The sequence below is a fragment of the Bombina bombina genome, chromosome 1 (assembly GCF_027579735.1).
Source record: "Bombina bombina isolate aBomBom1 chromosome 1, aBomBom1.pri, whole genome shotgun sequence".
Lineage (NCBI taxonomy): Eukaryota > Metazoa > Chordata > Amphibia > Anura > Bombinatoridae > Bombina > Bombina bombina.
In genome coordinates, this window is record NC_069499.1 from 1,122,650,983 (window position 1) to 1,122,674,296 (window position 23,314).

Sequence of the window (23,314 nt, forward strand, 5' to 3'; positions counted from 1 at the left end):
CTCTGCAAGAGATTTTTTTTCTTATGCAGTGATCAGGAATGAAGGCATTATCTGTCTTTTTCTTGCCATTACATGCTTTGAGGTGTGCAATGCAGCAAGCAGCATATGGTTAATTTACAGACTAAATATTCAACGTCACAGTCAATTAATGTAATTAAAAATCACTGTGTAACCAGCAGTAGCACGGTCTATGAGTAAGGCAGGAGCTGGAACGCGTAAGACCGCTGCTACTCTGGCTTTTTTTGCTTGTGTACTACTGTGATGCATATATTTTATTTGCCTTAAACAAATGCTAAGTTTTAAACTTTGCCTGGAGCCCCGCCACGCTTTTTTCTTGTTTACCATAATAGAAGGCAAGCGCTGGTGGGGGAGCAAGCATGCTGGGGTATGAGGAAGCTCCTGCCACTTGACAGCCCTTTGCTCTTAAACATGAAGAAAGATTCCTGTGACTGCCTTACCTGGGGGTCTGCTCTTGCTGAACACCACGACTTGCAAGCTGTCAGAAAATGTGTAGTATGTATTCCCAATGTATGCTAGAAGGACTATATTAGCATTGCAACAATTAAAGCAAGCTTCCCAGTGTAAGCCTGGTATAGCCATAGAGATCATTATACTGTGTGTTGGTGATGCAAAATATTTCACTGGCATGTTTAGCGTTTTAATCCTGCGTTGGTTGAAGACACAAATTGCACAGTATATTTCAGTATTGCAAAACCAATTTTAGACAAGCTTTCCAATGAAACACTGAATTTGTCAAAAACAAGGTACATATACAAAGACCCTTATAAATAAAATGCATAGCTATAAAGAAAGTAAAAAAAGGGACATTTTATTTCTTTACATTTTTCTTAACATGTTACAAAAATCTACCAAAGATAATAGCAGTTAGAACTTGCTGTTGTCTATATACACTTTGCTGGCAACTTTCTGTGACAGATTGATCAACAGATTTAAAATGTCTAAGATGTCTGTTCCACAACAGGTTTAAAGTGTTAAATGGAAAAACAAAATATTAAGGTAAGAATGGGGAGTTGGATGATGCTGTCTGTCACAAGATGATATTTATGTATTGGTTCTTTGTTTATGTGTGGCGGATATGCAGGGGTCAAAGGGCAGTTAAGGCCTTGGCAGCCACTCTTCGTCCCAAAGGCAGGGTCAGGTCTGTGATGGCAAGTACAATTTTGGGGCTGGATAGAGTGGACACTTTTACCAGCTCGGACACCTGTGAAAAGAAAGTATTTTTACTGTTAAATCAGTTTCTCACACCAAACACCAACCCTTTACTACAAACTATTGCCCTAAATGTCCTAAATGCCCTAAATGTCTGAAAAAAAACTAAAAAAAGGAAGATATTTTACCTCACAATTTCCTCAGCTCAGCAGAGTAAGTTCTGTGTAAAAAGATATACTCAGCTGCAGGTAAAAAAAAAAAAAAAAAAGCATCATCAGTGCTGAGGTTATGAACTCTTTTACTGTGATCTCATGAGATTTCACTTAACTCTCATGAGATTTCATTGTAAGCTTCCTTAAGCTGAATAGGGAAATAAGATGAGAGTGCACGTAAGCTCGCTCCTTCCGCTGTCCCGGGACAGACATACTAATTTGCTGCTTAGAAGTCCTTTACAATGGGATGTGGCTACTGAGAAACTTTTGAGGTAAAATATCTTTATTTTTTACATAGAGATATTCAGGTGATATTTTCTAGTCAACTTTTTACAGCTATACTGCATTAGTTTCAAGTGTTTAAACATTTGGGTATTATGGCCCCTTAAATACTTCTTCCACTCCCCTCAACCCCCAGTCATTCTGCCGAGGAACAATGAACAGTAGAAGAAATATCAGGGTGAAAGGTGCCAGAAGAAAAAATAAGGACGAACCACATAAAATTACGGGTGGGGGAGCTGTGAACTCTTTCCATCAGAAGAAAAGGAAATTATAAGGTAAGCATAATTTATGTTTTTCTTCTTAAATGGAAAAAGTCCATAGCTGCATTCATTACTTTTGGGAAAACAATACTCAAGCTATAGAGGACACTGAATGCCAAGACGGGAGGGTACAATAGGTGGCCCATACTGAAGACACCAGGCCTGAACCTCTTTCCATTAAAAAACCCTGCTTCGTCCGAAGCCGAGAACGTTTTTAAAGGAAAAGCCCCAAGGACACTGACTCGCAGCTAGTCCAGAAGCCAAACTAGAGACCGCAAAACGGACTCGACTGAGCCAACAGTCCTCCAGGAGACACCGTCGCCCAATAGACGGTCCCTCACCACTCACCCCCCACTAATGAAGGGGACACCAGCCAAAACCCCCAAGGGGACAAGGCAAAGGAGAACCGAGGAAACCGAAAGTTCCCTGAATTAAAAAAAATCAAAGAGTGAGTCCAGTTCACAGAGACCCCAAAGGGCCCAAACAGGAAAAGGAGGCCACGCCTATACCAAGCAAAACCCGGGCACAGAGACAGAACAGAGTTCTCTCCAACATCCTGCAAGCACTGTATGCAACTAAACCCATGCGAAAAACTCCAAGTTGGAGAACACAGAGTCCATATCAGGACGATACAGAGGGCACTTGCAAAGAAGAAGCAGTCAAGCAAGGAACAGACCGCAAAAGCAACCCCCAGACAGAGGGCACGCTCCAGGCAACCAAAGCTGCTGGGCCTATACAGGTCCCTAAAAAGGGGAACACAAAACCTCAATAGAGTCCCGCCGAGAAGGAGAGTATTCCCTCAGAACCCGAAGGAAGAGTAGACCCTCTTCTGAAATCGATGGAGTAAGTTGAAAGAAAATTCTATATCCTAGCAGACTGAGCTAGAGCTAACGGAGAGACTCAACAAAGCTCACACATCCAGAGGAGACTGCGACCTGAACTTAGCACCTTAGACCGCTCGGCCATCCAAAATAGGGGAACACAAGAATCCCGAAACTGGTACAGGAACGAGCGTAAGGATAGTACAGCCATCCCCACATAGTACAAGTACAACCCGACTCTGAAAACAGATGACAAGGCCATAGACCTAAGGATCTATTAAAATAAAGGCCCAACCAGTCTAACTTGGAGCCAGCAAGACCCCAGGGGGAACCAATCCCACCTTTCAACCACCCATCCAGGAGAAGCCCCAAGAAAGGACTCCATCTCCATAGGGAGGAGAAAGAAAAGGGATGAGGCCAGAAGGGCAACAACTGTCCTCAAGGCACGACGCCACCGGCTAATGGGAAGATAAATCCCCAACAGAAATGTCCTAGAAAAGGACCCCCCTACAAGTATCTTGCCAAGCAGAGGCACAGCCAACCCATTCGCCTGCAGAGCAGGGAATCCACGGGTACACTGTCAAGCTGACCAGGGGAATGCAACCGTAAGGCACCCCAGAAATTGGACATCCAGCGCCCGCAGCTGGGTATGAACCAACAACACTTGAGGCCCAAACCACACAGCTAACCACTAGATGACATGGGCTACTCTGTTGCAAAGAGTAATAAATACTCAGAAAACCTGATAGTTCAGGCAACCCGGATAGCGAGAAGAACTCAAAAGCCCCGACCAAGGAAGGAACCACCCCTAGCCAAAGTCCAACGCTCCAAGGAGCAAGGCTAGAAGTCTTATGAAGAGACATCTTAAGGTCTCAGGACAACATAAAGGATACCTCAAGGTAAAAAAAAAAACCCTAGTAGGGCTAGCCTCCCCATCACCTCCACACCAGCAGAGGACACAGGGAAGAAAAAAGGTGCTAAGCCTTTCCAGCTTCAGGAAACCCCAAGCTAAACAAACTCCCCACAGGGATCAACCATCACCCGGAAAACAGATCCCTAAAAGGAGATCCAACACACCCGGGGCAAAGGAAGGAGTCCCAAAGGTCTCCACTCAAACAGACAGTACACGTCAAGAGTAAGAGCATCACTCAAACAGACAGTACATGTCAAGAGAAAGAGCAGTATCTAGATACACTATAAAAAGCGTATGCGCACACATGCAAGGTGCCAAGAGCTGCAACTGGTATCAAACTGAAAATCCTCCGCATGCTAGAAAACCTAATCTGATACAAAATGTTGGATTAGTCCCACAAGGCAATACAAAGCCCTGAAATCGAAGGCCAAACTGCTCAAACTGCGGCAAAGGGGCACTAAGCCCTCCAACCCTCCCCCGCATGGGGAAGGAAAACATTAGGTTCTGATGATATCAGAGTGACGCAGCGGAAAAACTCCCGACCCGGTCACCTATGACTGAAGGCTATAAGGACTGAAAGAATCCATCCCGCCTTACGGACCCACAGGTACTCTCAAATGCTTAGTTGAACATGACAACCAATGAAAACCTGAGCACTCTGCGCTTCTACCATACCAGCCGAGCAGAACAGCACCATGTGTCTGAAACAGCCGCAAGACTGAATGAACCCAACAGGACCAGCCTGCACTTAGAATCCTAACTGGTAAGCTGCCAAATTTTCCCTCATAGGGGTAGAACCAGCATCAGGCAGTGTTTTTCCAGAAGTAGCTTCTGATCCAGGGTCAATCTGAGACATCTTGCAATATGTAAGAGAAAAAACAACATATAAAGCAAAATCTATCAAATTCCTTAAAAGGCAGTTTCAGGAATGGGAAAAAATGCCAATGAACAAGCCTCTAACAACCAGAAGCAAATGAAAAATGAGACTTAAATAATGTGAGAAAAAAGGTGGAGACAATAATGATGCCCACATTTTTTGGCGCCAAAAAAGCCGCCCACATTATGACGCCGGAAATGACAAAGAAATTTTTTGCGCCAAAAAAGTCAGCGCCAAGAATGACGCAATAAAATGAAGCATTTTCAGCCCCCGCGTGCCTAACAGCCCACAGGGAAAAAAGTCAATTTTTAAGGTAAGAAAAATGTTTTATTCATATGCATTATCCCAAATAATGAAACTGACTGTCTGAAATAAGGAATATTGATCATCCTGAATCAAGGCAAATAAATGTTTAAACACATATATTTAGAACTTTATATAAAAGTGCCCAACCATAGCTTAGAGTGTCACACAGAAAATAAGGCTTACTTACCCCAGGACACTCATCTACATGTAGTAGAAAGCCAAACCAGTACTGAAACGAGAATCAGTAGAGGTAATGGTATATAAGAGTATATCGTCGATCTGAAAGGGGAGGTAAGAGATGAATCTCTACGACCGATATCAGAGAACCTATGAAATAGATCCCGTAGAAGGAGACCATTGAATTCAAATAGGCAATACTCTCTTCACATCCCTCTGACATTCACTGCACACTGAGAGGAAAACCGGGCTCCAGCCTGCTGCGAAGCGCATATCAACGTAGAATCTAGCACAAACTTACTTCACCACCTCCACGGGAGGCAAAGTTTGTAAAACTGATTTGTGGGTGTGGTGAGGGGTTTATTTATAGGCATTTTGAGGTTTGGGAAACTTTGCCCCTCCTGGTAGGAATGTATATCCCATACGTCACTAGCTCATGGACTCTTGCTAATTACATGAAAGAAATAAATGCTATTTTAAACTTCATCAAGATTCCCGAAGATGGGATCATTAGGGATTGTGAAATTTCTTAAAATGCCCATCTTCAAAAACATTTTCTGTGGCTAAAACACAATAGCCTGGTCTATCTTGCCATAGTCTAGGGCAGTGATCGCCAACCAGTGGTCCATGGACCACTAATGGTCCACGAGAAGATGTTGGTGGTCCTTGACACCATAAAGCAGGAATTAATCTCCTCTGATGGTGTCACCCCCGTCGCGCCGCAAATCCCTACAGTGCCTGGCTGGAGATCCGTGAAAACCGATGGAGGAAGAGTTAAATTACAATCTTCCTACGCACGTTGCGTAGTACTGCGCAACTTGCGTAGTTAGATTGTATTTTTAACTCCTCCCACCCGGCGCGCTGCTCAGAGGAAGATGCTTTCATTTTAAAGCCAGCAGAGGTTGGTATAGTCTTGGCTTGAAATAGTGGAATTAAATTATATAAAAAAAATATGTTTTTTTCCCCCCCTCATATTTAATTTAATTTTCTTCCCTTTACCTGTGTCTTTGTAGTTTTCCTAATTCTTTCAGATGGACTTACATCAATGTTTGTCTTCCTAATTTTCCCGCACACAAAGCCATTCCACCAGAATTCCAGTAATTGCCACCCAGAAGATCAGCCATATCCCACCAGTATTATAGTAATTGCCAGTAACATCAGTCGTTGTTAGCTCACATGCATATTGAGAGCTTTCTGATATAAACTTAATTTATGACTCCAATGTCTGTCCATGATCATAAGTAGTTTTGAATAATTCCTAACTGGGGAGGTAACTTGGAATCTTGTGGTCCTTTTAAACATAATTATTTTTTCCCCACTTTCTACATACATTATAGAGGTTTGTACCTTTAAATAAAAAAAAAAAATCATATTAGTGGTCCACGGGATTCAAAATTGTGAGTTTACTGGTCCCTGAGGTCCGAAAGGTTGGTGACCCATGGTCAAGGACTAGCAAAATGTATAATTGGCCATAATTCAAGCCTGATGAAATAAAGATGGTCTTTTTCTGAGGTCACACCATACTTACAAGGAGCATCATAATACACTTCCCTGCTTTTGATGCTGTTATAGCACTTAAATCACTGTATATTCTCTGAGAATTCATCCTTGTCTGCATTTAAACACGTACTTATAAACATGTCTGACACAGGGTATTAAGAGTGCAAGGACTTAAAGGGACATGAAACCTAATAAAAAGTAAATAAATAATAATTTAGAGAGAGAAAACAACTTTCTATTGTATCCATTATCTAATTTGCTTCATTTTCTTGATATTCTTTGTTGAAGCAGCAGCAGTACACTACCGGGAGCTAGCTCAGTGAATTGGGAGAGCCAATAACATGAGGTATATTTGTGCAACCACCAATCATCAGCTCCTGAACCTACCTAAGTATCTCTTTAAAAAAAGGATTTAAAAAGAGAACAAAACTATTTTTTAATAGAAGTAAATTGGAAAGTTTTTTAAAATCACTTGCTAAATCTGAATCATGAAAGAAAAAAAAAATGGGTATTAAGTCCATTTAAGTGCTGCTGCAAACCTGAAGAACAAAGAATTGGAAAAGGAAATTCTTGAACGCAAAACTCATGAAGGAATAACATTTAATGACAATCTGGATATGGAATACAAAACTATTAAGGTTGCATGCTGACCCCTTAAGAGCCTATATAACGAATAATAATGATTCCATCTTAAAAAAACATTGAGTTTTTTGGAATAGTATTCATTGCTTAAAAAAAAAGTACACCATTCTTGGAACTTTGACCCTGTTTGTGGTTTTATGCTATTTATTTGGTATTACCAAGAGAATGAAGCAAATTTGATAATATGAATAATTTCATTAATAGTTTAATTTGGATCTAAAATGACCACTTGCAATGCAAGTGTCCTTAGTGAGATCATATTGCATGAAGGTCTCAGTGCCTAGCTTACTGGCTTATCGTAGGGCTTGGAAAACTGCCTGTTGGATTCTGCTATTGAAGAGCACAATTTTTGTATGGGATTAGCTCCAAAATGTTTTTATATTATGAGTTAGTATCAGCAGTACTCCAAGATGTAGAAATTGCAACCATAATAAACAACATCTTAGACCATGCCAAATCAATGAAAATGAGCACTTTAAAGTAAAGCATTAAATAACAGAAAAAAAATCATTCAACCAAAATAGAAATTATTTATTTTTATGGACTTGTGTTTGAAACATATGAAACTGTACAAAAAACAAAGGGGTTGGGCATACGCTCACTGTGGTTTATGCAGTGTTGCCATGCCCTTTACGTATTCAAAGAGAAAGCAACACGGAATATTGTGCAAAGTCCTAAACTAAGACCAATAGCTTAAGCACTCCTACGACTATGTCAGGATGTGGTCTCAGGTCTTCCTTTTCTGTTGCATAGATCTTCCTAGTAACTCAGGATCAGATAACAATGTTGACCAAAGGTCAAGACTATCAGATTTTAAAGGACAGCATCTTCCTTTTTTACACAAGTGAAACAGGCATCCAAAGATCAGCAAACCAGCAAACCATCATTTCAATGGTTATTGTTGATTAAATAGTTCCAGAAGTGTACTTGGTAGACAAGTAAACAGACGAACACAGTATGGGCTTTATTTCTTTAGGAGGTGCTCAGTTGAAAGCATCAATGTGCCCAATGTAGTTCAACTTTTGTGCAAAACATTGATTTAAAAGATAATCAATAAGCATTTAAATATACATGATATTCAAAGCTTTTCTCAGACCTATATAAAACAGATAATGTATAATTTTGTTATTTTTATAAAACTGATTCCTGTGCTGAATAAACCAACTTTTTATGTGAGAGTTGTCCTTTTCAGCCAATGAGCAATAAGAAAGTGTCTCATGACTTGCTTCTACATAATCAAGCACTTTATGTTAGTTTGACTTAAAAATTTAAAGAGCTTTTACTTTAATATGTTAAAAATATTTGTAATTTTTTTTGGCAGGGAAAAAGGTTACATTTCTGTACACAATTTTTTTTCTTCAAATCTATGTCCCTTTAAGGACGTGTCCAGTTTACTACGATTGATTTTCTTGCCCCAGCTTAAGTGTTTTGGCTCATGTCAATTCTTTTCATAGCTTATTCTCTTTGAGGAAAGGGTTTCTCTCCTGTGATCTTAAAGGTACATGAAACCCAAAATTTTTCTTTCATGATTCAGATAGAGAATACAATTTTAAACAAAATTCAGGTTTACTTCTAATATCTAATTTGCTTTATTCTTTAGATAATCACACAAAGCAGTTATTTGCAGCCACCAATCAGCAGCTGAGTCTATTTAGATATGCTTTTAGACAAAGGATACCCAGAGAATGAAGCAAATTCGATGATAGAAATAAATTGGAAAGTTGTTTAAAAACAAATTATGCTTACCAGATAATTTCATTTCCTTCTGTATAAAGAAAGTCCACGGCATCATTAGATACTGTTGGGAAATACTGAACCTGGCCACCAGGAGGAGGCAAAGACTTAAATACCTCTCCCACTTCCCCCATCCCCCAGTCATTTTGCTGAGGGAACAAGGAACAGTAGGAGAAATATCAGGGTATAAATGGTGCCAGAAAAAAAATATAATTTAGAGGGCCACCCATCGGAGAACACGGGCGGGGGCCGTGGACTCACCTTATACAGAAGAAAATTAAATGATCTGGTAAGCATAATTTATGTTTTCCTTCTTAATATAAGGAGAGTCCATGGCATCATTCCTTACGGTTGGGAAACTTATACCAAAGCTCTAGAGGACACTGAATGATAACGTGGGGAGAAAAAGAGAGGCGGACCCTAATCTGGGGGCACCACAGCCTGCAAAACCTCTCTCCCGAAAGCTGCTTCAGCCGAAGCAAAAACATCAAACTTGTAAAATTTAGAAAAAGTATGTAAGGAGGACCGGGTAGCCACCTTACAAATCTGATCCATAGAGGCCTCGTTCTTAAAGGCCCAAGAGGAAGTCACTGCTCTAATAGAATGATCCGTAATTCTCTGAGGAGGTTTATGTCCAGCTGTCTCATAAGTTAAGAGGATAACACTCCTTAATAACCAAAAAGATAAGGAAGTCTAAGAGACCTTCTGTCCCTTACGCCTTCCAGAATAGACAACAAACAAGGAAGTTTGTCTAAAAATCCTAAGTAGCCTGAAAACAGAACTTCAAGGCGCGAAACACATCCAAATTATGAAGCAGACGCTCCTTTGAAGAAGGAGGATTGGGACACAAGGCAGGAACCACAACCTCTTGATAGATGTTGCAGTCTGACACGACCTTAGGAAGAAAACCTAACTTAGTACGTAGGACAGCCTTATCAGAATGGAACACCAGATAAGGAGGCTCACATTGCAAGGCAGCAATCTTAGATACTCTGCGCGCAGAAGCAATAGCCAGTAGAAAAAGAACCTTCCAGGACAACAATTTAATGTCAACTTCATGCATAGGGTCAAACGGAGCCCTTTGCAAAACCTTAAGAACAAGATTTAGACTCCAAGGAGGAGCATTAGATCTAAAAACAGGTCTGATCCGTATCAGAGCCTTAACAAAGGACTGTACATCTGGAAGCTCCGAGAGCATCTTGTGCAGTAAAACAAACAGGGCCAAAATCTGCCCCCTCCGGGAACTGGCAGAAAGGCCCTTCTCCAGTCCATCCTGGAGAAACGACAGAATCCTGGCAACCTTAACTTTATGCTAGGAAAATCCATGCTCTTCACACCAGAATAAGTAGGTTCTCCACACATTATGATAGATGCGACGAGTAACCGGCTTACGAGCTTGAATGAGAGTATCAATAACTCTCAGAAAAACCTCTCTTGGCTAGAACGAAGAGTTCAATCTCCACGCAGTCAGCCTCAGAGAATCTAGATTTTGATGAACAAAAGGAACTTGTTCCAGCAGATCCCTGCGACAAGGTAACTTCCATGGAGGAGATGATGACATCCCCACCAGATCCTTGAACCACATCCTTCGCGGCCACGATGAAGCAATCAGTATCACTGATACCTGCTCCTGCTTGACGCGAGCCACTACACGGGGAAGGAGTGGTAACGGTGGGACAAGGTAAATTAGACTGAACCTCCAAGGCACTACTAATGCATCTATTAGCTTCGCCTGAGGATCCCTGGACCTCAACCCATATCTGGGTAGCTTGGTATTGAGATTTATCTCCGGCATCCCCTACCTGTTGCATATCTCCGCACACACTTCGGGATGAAGAGACCATTCCCACGGATGAAAGGATTGTCTGCTGAGAAAATCGGCTTCCCAGTTGTCCACACCCGGAATGTGGATCGCTGACAACGAACAGCTGTGGGCCTCCATCCACTCCAGAATCCGAGATACTTCCCTTATTGCTAGGGAGCTTCTCGTTCCCCCCTGGTGGTTGATGTAAGCCACCAAGGTAATATTGTCTGATTGGAATCTGATAAATTGGGACGAACCCAGAAGGGATTAAGCCTTCAGAGCATTGAAGATTGCCCGAAATTCCAGAATGTTGATCGGGAGGGAGCATTCCTCCTGAGTCCACAGGCCCAGTGCCTTCTTGGCACCCCAAACAGCTCCCCATCCTGATAGACTTGCGTCCGTAGTCACAATCTCCCAGGATGGTCTTAAGAAGGATGTCCCTCGGGGCATATCTGGAGAAAGCCACCAAGAGAGCGGTTCTCTGGACCGGTTGTCCAGAGAAATCTGTTGAGACAGATCTCTCTCGACTGGTTGTCTAGAGAAATCTGTTGAGACAAATCCAAATGATCGCTGTTTCACTGCCTCAGCATGCACAGATGCAACGGTCTAGGACGGAACCTGGCAAAGGGAATGATGTCCATGCTGGACACCATAAGACCAATTACCTCCATACACTGAGCCACAGAGGGCCTTAATGAGGTCCAGAGGGCAAGACATGCCGAAGCTAGCTTGCAACGTCTCTGGTCTGTTAGAAATATCCTCATGGATATGAAGTCTATTATAGTACCCAGGAATTCCACCCTGGTGCTTGGAATAAGAGAGCTCCTTTCTAGGTTTATCTTCCATCCATTGAAGAAGAGAGCGAGAAGAGATTCCGAATGGCCCTCCACCAGACGAAAAGATGGTGCTTGTACCAGAATATTGTCCAAGTAGGGCGCTACTGCTATACCCGGGTTCTGGCAACAGCTAAAAGAGGCCCTAGAACCTTCGTAAAAATCCTTGGAGCAGTAGCTAGACCAAATGGAAGTGCAATGAACTGGAAGTGCTGGTCCAGGAACTGGAAGTGATCCTTGTGGATTGGAACGTGAAGGTAAGCATCCTTCAGATCTATAGTGGTCATGAACTGTCCTTCCTGAACTAAGAGATGGATGGACCTTATCTCCATCTTGAACAAGGGGACATTTAGAAATCTGTTTAAGCAGTTGAGATTCAGCCGGAAATTTCCGTCCTTTTTTTGGGACCACGAAAAGGTTTGAATAGTATCCCAAAACTCTTTTTGTGATAGGTTCCCGGAACAATGACCCCTAAGGAGGACAGATCACAGGCTTGAGAGGAGAGATCTGCCCTCAGGTGGATGAGAGACTTGAAACCCATCTTGTATCCCTGAGCTACGACCTCCAGGACCCATGGATCCTGCACATCCCTGAACCAAGTGTCTGAAAAGAGTGACAGTCTGCCCCTACACGATCCAGTGCCGGATCGGGGCCCGCTGCTCCATGCCGATTTAGTCTCGGCGGGCTTCTTGCTCTGCTTGGATTTATTCCAGGACTGAGCCGGCTTCCAAGTGCTCTTGGTTTGCTCGGGCTTAGCAAAGGGTTGCTGACGTTGGGATTTATCAGAACGAAAGGAACGAAAATTAGACTCTTGTCCCTTCGACTTGTTCTTTTTATCTTGCGGTAGGAAGGCACCCTTTCCCCCAGTAACCGTGGAGATAATGGAGTCCAGGCCTGGACTAAATAAAACCTCTCTCTTAAAGGGGAGGGAAAGAAGTCTGGACTTAAAAACAGAATTTATGCTTACCTGATAAATTTCTTTCTTTTGCGATGTACCGAGTCCACGGATTCATCCTAACTTGTGGGATATTGTCCTTCCTGACAGGAAGTAGCAAAGAGAGCACCACAGCAGAGCTGTCTATATAGCTCCCCCCTTAACTCCACCCCCCAGTCATTTGACCAAAGGTCAAGGAAGAAAAGGAGAAACTATAAGGTGCAGATGTGACTGAAGTTTACATAAAAAATACTATCTGTCTTGAATAGACAGGGCGGGCTGTGGACTCGGTACATCGCAAAAGAAAGACATTTATCAGGTAAGCATAAATTCTGTTTTCTTTTGCAAGATGTACCGAGTCCACTGATTCATCCTAACTTGTGGGATACCAATACCAAAGCTTTAGGACACAGATGAAGGGAGGGACAAGACAGGAACCTAAACAGAAGGCACCGCTGCTTGCAAAACCTCTCTCCCAAAAATAGCCTCCGAAGAAGCAAAAGTATAACATTTGTAAAATTTGGAAAAGGTATGAAGCGAAGACCAAGTCGCAGCCTTATAAATCTGTTCAACAGAAGCATCATTTTTAAAAGCCCATGTGGAAGCCACCGCTCTAGTGGAGTGAGCTGTAATTCTTTCAGGAGGCTGCTGTACAGCAGTCTCATAAGCCAAACGGATGATGCTTTTCAACCAAAAGAAAGGGAGGTAGCCGTAGCCTTTTGACCTCTACGCTTTCCAGCATAGACAACAAAGAAGATGATTGGCGAAAATCTTTCGTTGCCTGCAAATAAAACTTCAAGGCACGAACCACGTCCAAGTTGTGCAACAGACGGTCCTTAGAAGAAGGATTAGGACACAGAGAAGGAACAACAATTTCCTGATTGATATTCCTGTTAGAAACAACCTTAGGGAGGAACCCAGGTTTGGTACACAAAACCACCTTATCAGCATGGAAAACAAGATAAGGCGAGTCACATTGTAATGCAGATAGTTCAGAAACTCTTCGAGCTGAAGAGATAGCAACTAGAAACAGAACTTTCCAAGATAGAAGCTTAATATCTATGTAATGCATGGGTTCAAACGGAACCCCTGAAGAACTTTAAGAACTAAATTGAGACTCCATGGCGGAGCAACAGGTTTAAACACAGGCTTAATTCTAACTAAAGCCTGACAAAAAGCCAGAATGTCTGGGACATCTGCCAGACGCTTGTGCAACAGAAGAGACAAAGCAGATATCTGTCCCTTTAAGGAACTAGCGGACAATCCTTTGTCCAATCCTTCTTGGAGAAAAGACAAAATCCTAGGAATCCTGATCTTACTCCATGAGTAGCCTTTGGATTCACACCAAAAAAGATATTTACGCTATATCTTATGATAGATCTTCCTGGTGACAGGCTTTTGACCCTGAATCAAGGTATCTATGACCGACTCAGAGAAACCCCGCTTTGATAAAATCAAGCGTTCGATCTCCAAGCAGTCAGTTTCAGAGAAATTAGATTTGGATGCTTGAATGGACCTTGAATCAAAAGGTCCCGTCTCAGTGGCAGAGTCCATGGTGGCAGAGATGACATGTCCACCAGGTCTGCATACCAAGTCCTGCGTGGCCACGCAGGCACTATCAAAATCACCGAAGCTCTCTCCTGTTTGATTCTGGCAATCAGATGCGGAAGGAGAGGGAATGGTGGAAACACATAAGCCAGGTTGAACGACCAGGGTACTGCTAGAGCATCTATCAGTACTGCCTGAGGATCCCTTGACCTGGATCCGTAACGAGGAAGTTTGGCTTCTGACGAGACGCCATCAGATCCAATTCTGGTGTGCCCCATAGCTGAACCAGTTGAGCAAACACCTCCGGATGGAGCTCCCACTCCCCCGGATGAAAAGTCCGACAACTTAGAAAATCTGCTTCCCAGTTCTCCACCCCTGGGATATAGATCGCCGATAGATGGCAAGAGTGAGTCTCTGCCCATCGGATTATCCTGGAAACTTCTATCATCGCCAAGGAACTCCTTGTTCCCCCCTGATGATTAATATAAGCTATAGTCGCGATGTTGTCTGACTGAAACCTCATGAATCCGGCCGAAGCCAGCTGAGGCCACGCCTGAAGAGCATAGAATATCGCTCTTAATTCCAGAATATTTATCGGTAGGAGGGCCTCCTCCTGAGTCCACAAACCCTGTGCTTTCAGGGAATTCCAGACTGCACCCCAGCCCAGTAGGCTGGCGTCCGTCGTCACAATAACCCACGCTGGCCTGCGGAAAAACATTCCCCTGGACAGGTGATCCTGTGACAACCATCAAAGAAGAGAGTCTCTGGTCTCTTGATCCAGATTTATCTGAGGAGATAAATCTGCATAATCCCCATTCCACTGTTTGAGCATGCATAGTTGCAGTGGTCTGAGATGCAAGCGAGCAAACGGAACTATGTCCATTGCCGCTACCATAAGTCCAATTACCTCCATACACTGAGCCACTGACGGCCGAGGAATGGAATGAAGACCTCGGCAAGTGGTTAAAATCTTTGATTTCCTGACCTCCGTCAGAAATATTTTTATGTCCACCGAATCTATCAGAGTTCCCAGGAATGGAACTCTTGTGAAAGGAGAACTCTTTTTCACGTTCACCTTCCACCCATGAGATCTTAGAAAGGCCAACACTAAGTCCGTGTGAGACTTGGCAAGTTGGAAAGTCGACGCTTGAATTAAGATGTCGTCTAGATAAGGCGCCACTGCTATGTCCCTCGGCCTTAGGACCGCCAGAAGGGACCCTAGCACCTTTGTGAAGATTCTTGGCGCCGTGGCTAACCCGAAGGGAAGAGCCACAAACTGGTAATGCCTGTCCAGAAAGGCAAACCTGAGGAACTGGTGATGATCTTTGTGGATAGGAATGTGTAGATATGCATCCTTTAGATCCACGGTAGTCATATATTGACCCTCCTGGATCATTGGTAAAATAGTCTGAATGGTCTCCATCTTGAAGGATGGAACTCTTAGGAATTGGTTTAGGATCTTGAGATCTAGAATTGGTCTGAAGGTTCCCTCTTTGCCCCTGTTCTGTTTTCTGAACTGGGCAGTTCACTCCCATGGTAAAAAGGTCTTCTACACAGCGTAAGAACACCTCTCTTTTTGTCTGGTTTACAGACAATTGAGAAAGATGGAACCTCCCCTTGGAGGAGAATCTTTGAAATCTAGGAGATACCCCTGGGTTACAATTTCTACGGCCCAGGAGTCCTAAACGTCTCTTGCCCAGGCCTGAGCAAAGAGAGAAAGTCTGCCCCCTACTTGATCCGGTCCCGGATCGGGGGCTACCCCTTCATGCGGTCTTAGTGGCAGTAGCAGGCTTTTTGGCCTGTTTACCCTTGTTCCAAGCCTGGTTAGGTCTCCAGGTTGGCTTGGATTGAGCAAAGTTCCCCTCTTGCTTTGCAGCAGGGGAAGAGGAAGCGGGACCACCCTTGACGTTTCGAAAGGAACGAAAATTATTTTGTTTGGTCCTTGTCTTATTTGACTTATCTTGAGGGAGGGCATGACCCTTCCCTCCAGTGATGTCTGAAATGATCTCTTTCAGTGCAGGACCGAATAGGGTCTTACCTTTGAAAGGGATGGTCAAAAGCTTAGATTTAGATGACACATCAGCTAACCAGGACTTAAGCCATAACGCTCTTCGCGCTAAAATGGCAAAACCTGAATTCTTTGCCGCTAACTTAGCAAGATGAAAAGCAGCGTCTGTAATAATAGAATTAGCCAACTTAAGGGCCTTAATTCTGTCCAAAATATCATCTAGTGGGGTCTCCATCTGAAGAGCCTCTTCTAGAGCCTCAAAACAAAAAGCAGCTGCAGTGGTTACCGGAACAATGCACGCTATAGGTTGAAGAAAACCGTGATGAACAAAATTTTTCTTTAGGAGACCCTCTAACTTTTTATCCATAGGATCAATGAAACCACAACTGTCTTCAATAGGTATAGTTGTACGTTTAGCCAGAGTAGAAATAGCTCCCTCCACCTTAGGGACCGTCTGCCATGAGTCCTTTATGGTGTCAGAAATGGGGAACATTTTCTTAATAACAGGAGGGGGAGCGAACGGAATACCTGGTCTATCGCACTCCTTAGTAACAATGTCCGAAATCCTCTTAGGGACCGGTAAAACATCAGTGTAAACAGGAACCTCTAGATATTTGTCCATTTTACACAATTTCTCTGGAACGACAATAGGGTCACAATCATCCAGAGTAGCTAAAACCTCCCTGAGCAATAAACGGAGGTGCTCTAGCTTAAATTTAAATGCTGTCATATCTGAATCTGTCTGAGGGAACATCTTTCCTGAATCAGAAATCTCTCCCTCAGACAGCAAATCCCTCATCCCTACCTCAGAACATTGTGAGGGAATATCGGATACGGCTACTAAAGCGTCAGAAGGCTCAGCATTTGTTCTTAACCCAGAGCTACTGCGCTTCCCTTGCAACCCTGGCAGTTTAGATAAAACCTCTGTGAGGGTAGTATTCATAACTGAAGCCATATCTTGCAAGGTGAAAGAATTAGACGCACTAGAAGTACTTGGCGTCGCTTGTGCGGGCGTAACTGGTTGTGACATTTGGGGAGAACTAGATGGCGAAACCTGATTTCCTTCTGTCTGAGAATCATTTAATGCCAAATTCTTATAAGTCAAAATATGCTGTTTGCAATTTATAGACATATCAGAACAATTGGGACACATTCTTAGAGGGGGTTCCACAATGGCTTCTAAACAAATGGAACAATGAGTTTCCTCAGTGTCAGACATGTTTAACAGGCTAGTAATGAAGCAAGCAAGCTTGGTAAACACTTTATTTAATGAAAAAAACACAATTTGCAAAAACGGTACTGTACCTTTAAGAGAAAAAAAAGGCATACACAAACTGCAAAACAGTTTAAAATTGCATCAAAAATTCAGAAATTTTAACAGTGTACCCACTAAGCTTTAGAAGGATTGCACCACAAGTAATAAAGCAAAAGACCCCCAAATGAAAAAAAAAAACGATTGATAATTCTCTAAAACCGGTTAAAACCCCCTACTAAAGCACCTTGTCACAGCTCTGCTGTGGCCCTACCTGCCCTTAGGAAGCGATAATATGGGGTTTAAAGCTTCAATTAGTCCCTCAGAAGACTCTCAGGAGAAGTTGCTTGCTGCTTGTAAATATAGGACCCGCCCACCTCACTCGATGTTGCCTGGGGCCTACACAGAACTAACAAACCCTGCCTGAAAGCCATGTGGGTTATAAACAACCCCAAAGAACCGTCAAGCAAATGTCCCATAAAACAGAAAACGTTACTCCCAGACACAAAAACGTTTGTCACAAATTCACATAAACTGAGTGCCCACAAAAAATTAACCCTTTATGCAAGCTAGTAAAAACCTCTGATAACACTAGGATCACTGTTTACCCTTCCCCTAATGGGGACACTGTCAGCCTTTCTGAGGTAACACAGTCTCTGCAGAAAATATGACTGAACATACCTCATTGCTGTATAGCAAGAAACCGTTCCTCACACTGAAGTTTTCCTGTACTCCTCAGCTCATGTGGAAACAGCAGTGGACCTTAGTTACAAATACTAAGATCATCATCCTCCAGGCAGAAAACATAATTTATGCTTACCTGATAAATTCCTTTCTCCTGTAGTGTAGTCAGTCCACGGGTCATCCATTACTTATGGAATATATCTCTTCCTAACAGGAAACTGCAAGAGAATTACCCAGCAGAGCTGCTATATAGCTCCTCCCCTCACATATCATACTCAGTCATTCGACCAAAGCAGACGAGAAAGGAGGAACCATAGGGTACAGTGGTGACTGGAGTTTAATTAAAATTTAGACCTGCCGTAAAAACAGGGCGGGCCGTGGACTGACTACACTACAGGAGAAAGGAATTTATCAGGTAAGCATAAATTATGTTTTCTCCTGTTAAGTGTAGTCAGTCCACGGGTCATCCATTACTTATGGAATACCAATACCAAAGCTAAAGTACACGGATGAAGGGAGGGACAAGGCAGGAACATTAAACAGAAGGAAACACTGCCTGAAGTACCTTTCTCCCAAAAATAGCCTCCGACGAAGCAAAAGTGTCAAATTTGTAAAATTTTGAAAAAGTGTGAAGCGAAGACCAAGTCGCAGCCTTCCAAATCTGTTCAACAGAGGCCTCATTTTTAAAGGCCCAGGTAGAAGCCACAGCTCTAGTAGAATGAGCTGTAATCCTTTCAGGAGGCTGCTGTCCAGCAGTCTCATAGGCTAAGCGTATTATGCTACGAAGCCAAAAAGAGAGAGAGTTAGCCGAAGCCTTTTGACCTCTCCTCTGTCCAGAGTAAACGACAAACAGGGAAGAAGTTTGACGAAAATCCTTAGTTGCCTGTAAAAAGAATTTCAGGGCACGGACTACGTCCAGATTATGCAAAAGTCGTTCCTTCTTTGAAGAAGGGTTAGGACACAGAGATGGAACAACAATCTCTTGATTGATATTCCTGTTAGTAACTACCTTAGGTAAGAACCCAGGTTTAGTACGCAGGACTACCTTGTCTGAATGAAAAATCAGATAAGGAGAATCACAATGTAAGGCAGATAACTCAGAGACTCTTCGAGCCGAGGAAATAGCCATCAAAAACAGAACTTTCCAAGATAACAGCTTGATATCAATGGAATGAAGGGGTTCAAATGGAACGCCTTGAAGAACATTAAGAACTAAGTTTAAGCTCCACGGCGGAGCAACAGACTTAAACACAGGCTTAATCCTAGTTAAAGCCTGACAGAAAGCCTGAACGTCTGGAACTTCAGCCAGACGTTTGTGTAGAAGAATAGACAGAGCAGAAATCTGTCCCTTTAACGAACTAGTAGATAAGCCCTTTTCTAAACCCTCTTGTAGAAAGGACAATATCCTAGGAATCCTAACCTTACTCCATGAGTAACTCTTGGATTCGCACCAATGTAAATATTTACGCCATATCTTATGGTAAATTTTTCTGGTAACAGGCTTCCTAGCCTGTATTAAGGTATCAATAACAGACTCCGAGAAGCCACGCTTTGATAGAATCAAGCGTTCAATCTCCATGCGGGTCAGCCTCAGAGAAATTAGATTTGGATGTTTGAAAGGACCCTTAATTAGAAGGTCCTGTCTCAGAGGCAGAGACCACGGTGGACAGGACGACATGTCCACTAGGTCTGCATACCAGGTCCTGCAAGGCCACGCAGGCGCTATCAGAATCACCGAAGCTCTCTCCTGTTTGATCTTGGCAATCAAACGAGGAAGCATCGGGAATGGTGGAAACACATAAGCCATGTTGAAGACCCAAGGGGCTGTCAGAGCATCTATCAGCACCGCTCCCGGGTCCCTGGACCTGGATCCGTAACAAGGAAGCTTGGCGTTCTGACGAGACGCCATGAGATCCAGATCTGGTTTGCCCCAACGACGAATCAGTTGAGCAAAGACCTCCGGATGAAGCTCCCACTCCCCCGGATGAAAAGTCTGGCGACTTAGAAAATCCGCCTCCCAGTTCTCCACGCCTGGGATGTAGATCGCTGACAGGTGGCAAGAGTGAGACTCTGCCCAGCGAATTATCTTTGAGACTTCTAACATCGCTAGGGAACTTCTGGTTCCCCCTTGATGGTTGATGTAAGCCACAGTCGTGATGTTGTCCGACTGAAATCTGATGAACCTCAGAGTTGCTAACTGAGGCCAAGCTAGGAGAGCATTGAATATTGCTCTTAACTCCAGAATATTTATTGGGAGGAGTTTCTCCTCCTGAGTCCATAATCCCTGAGCTTTCAGGGAATTCCAGACTGCTCCCCAGCCTAGAAGGCTGGCGTCTGTTGTTACAATCGTCCAATCTGGCCTGCGAAAGGTCATCCCCTTGGACAGATGTGGCCGAGAAAGCCACCATAGAAGAGAATCTCTGGTCTCTTGATCCAGATTTAGTAGGGGGGACAAATCTGAGTAATCCCCGTTCCACTGACTTAGCATGCACAATTGCAGCGGTCTGAGATGCAGGCGCGCAAATGGTACTATGTCCATTGCCGCTACCATTAAGCCGATTACTTCCATGCACTGAGCTACTGACGGGTGTGGAATGGAGTGAAGGACACGGCAAGCATTTAGAAGTTTTAATAACCTGGCCTCTGTCAGGTAAATTTTCATCTCTACAGAATCTATAAGAGTCCCTAGAAAGGGAACTCTTGTAAGTGGTAATAGAGAACTCTTTTCCACGTTCACCTTCCACCCATGCGACCTCAGAAATGCCAGAACTATCTCTGTATGAGACTTGGCAGTTTGAAAACTTGACGCTTGTATCAGAATGTCGTCTAGGTACGGAGTCACCGCTATGCCTCGCGGTCTTAGTACCGCCAGAAGTGATCCTAGAATTTTTGTAAAGATTCTTGGAGCCGTAGCTAATCCGAAGGGAAGAGCTACAAACTGGTAATGCCTGTCTAGGAAGGCAAATCTCAGATACCGGTAATGGTCCTTGTGAATCGGTATGTGAAGGTAGGCATCCTTTAGATCCACTGTGGTCATGTACTGACCCTCTTGGATCATGGGAAGGATGGTTCGAATAGTTTCCATTTTGAATGATGGAACTCTTAGAAATTTGTTTAGGATTTTTAAGTCCAAGATTGGCCTGAAGGTTCCCTCTTTCTTGGGAACCACAAATAGGTTTGAATAGAATCCCTGCCCGTGTTCTGTCCGCGGAACTGGGTGGATTACCCCCATTAGTAAGAGGTCTTGTACACAGCGTAGAAACGCCTCTTTCTTTATTTGGTTTGCTGATAACCTTGAAAGATGAAATCTCCCCCGTGGAGGAGAAGTTTTGAAGTCCAGGAGATATCCCTGAGATATGATCTCCAACGCCCAGGGATCCTGGACATCTCTTGCCCAAGCCTGGGCGAAGAGAGAAAGTCTGCCCCCCACTAGATCCGTTTCCGGATAGGGGGCCCTCTCTTCATGCTGTTTTGGGGGCAGCAGCAGGTTTCTTGGCCTGCTTGCCCCTGTTCCAGGACTGGTTAACTTTCCAGCCCTGTCTGTAACGAGCAACAGCTCCTTCCTGTTTTGGAGCGGAGGAAGTTGATGCTGCTCCTGCCTTGAAGTTACGAAAGGCACGAAAATTAGACTGTTTGGCCTTTGATTTGGCCCTGTCCTGAGGTAGAGCATGGCCCTTACCTCCCGTAATGTCAGCAATAATTTCTTTCAAGCCGGGCCCGAATAAGGTCTGCCCTTTGAAAGGAATATTAAGCAATTTAGATTTAGAAGTCACGTCAGCTGACCAGGATTTAAGCCATAGCGCTCTGCGCGCTTGGATGGCGAATCCAGAGTTCTTAGCCGTAAGTTTGGTTAAATGCACAACGGCATCAGAAACAAATGCGTTAGCTAGCTTAAGTGTCTTAAGCTTGTTGATTATTTCATCCAATGGAGCTGAGCGAATGGCCTCTTCCAGAGACTCAAACCAGAATGCTGCCGCAACAGTGACAGGCGCAATGCATGCGAGGGGCTGTAAAATAAAACCTTGTTGAACAAACATTTTCTTAAGGTAACCCTCTAATTTTTTATCCATTGGATCTGAAAAGGTACAACTATCCTCCACCGGGATAGTGGTACGCTTAGCTAAAGTAGAAACTGCTCCCTCCACCTTAGGGACCGTCTGCCATAAGTCTCGTGTGGTGGCGTCAATAGGAAAAATTTTCCTAAATATGGGAGGAGGGGTAAAAGGCACACCCGGTCTATCCCACTCCTTGCTAATAATCTCTGTAAGCCTTTTTGGTATAGGAAATACGTCAGTACACACCGGTACCGCATAGTATCTATCCAACCTACATAATTTCTCTGGAATTGCAACCGTATTACAATCATTCAGAGCCGCTAATACCTCCCCTAGCAATGTGCGGAGGTTCTCTAGCTTAAATTTAAAATTGGAAATCTCTGAATCCAGTCTCCCTGGATCAGATCCGTCACCCACAGAATGAAGCTCTCCGTCCTCACGTTCTGCAAACTGTGACGCAGTATCTGACATGGCTCTCATCTCATCCGCGCGCTCTATCCTTAACCCAGAGCTATCGCGCTTGCCTCTTAATTCTGGCAACTTAGATAATACTTCTGTCATAACAGTAGCCATGTCTTGCAAAGTGATTTGTAAGGGCCTCCCTGATGTACTTGGCGCCACAAAATCACGCACCTCCTGAGCGGGAGGCGAAGGTACTGACACGTGAGGAGAGTTAGTCGGCATAACTTCCCCCTCGTCGTCTGGTGATAATTTCTTTACATGTAAAGATTGACTTTTATTTAAAGTAGCATCAATGCAATTAGTACACAAATTTCTATTGGGCTCCACATTGGCCTTTAAACATAGTGAACAAAGAGATTCATCTGAGTCAGACATGTTTAAACAAACTAGCAATGAGACTAGCAAACTTGGAAATACTTTTCAAAATTAATTTTCAAGCAATATAAAAAACATTACTGTGCCTTTAAGAAGCACAGAAAAACTGACACAGTTGAAATAACAATGACCAAAATCGTTATAGCAACCAAATTTTCACAGTAAATGTATTAAGTTAGCAAAGGATTGCACCCACCAGCAAATGGATGATTAACCCCTTAGTACCCAAAAACGGATAACAATTATATAAATAACGTTTTTCTCACAGTCAAATACACTGTCACAGGACTGCTGTGCCTGATTACCTCCCTCAAAATGGATTTTGAAGACCCCTGAGCTCTCTAGAGACGATCTGGATCATGGAGGATGAAGTAGACAGATTGTGACTGAATTTTTACTGCGCAAAAAAACGCTAAAATAGGCCCCTCCCACTCATATTACAACAGTGGGGAAGCTCAGAAACTG

At 43.4% G+C, this 23,314-nt stretch overlaps 1 protein-coding gene across 2 annotated transcripts in view; it reads right to left on the minus strand.

The window, feature by feature from the left end:
- Nucleotides 1-808: 808 nt before the first annotated feature.
- The window catches only part of MED24 (mediator complex subunit 24), a 222,609-nt gene continuing 200,103 nt past the window's right edge, over nucleotides 809-23,314 (minus strand). For both annotated transcript variants that reach the window (XM_053698182.1, XM_053698175.1), the window contains exon 26: nucleotides 809-1,222. In XM_053698182.1, coding sequence (XP_053554157.1) covers nucleotides 1,106-1,222 — 117 coding nt within the window. In that variant the 3' untranslated portion in view covers nucleotides 809-1,105. The remainder of the gene's footprint in view (nucleotides 1,223-23,314) is intronic.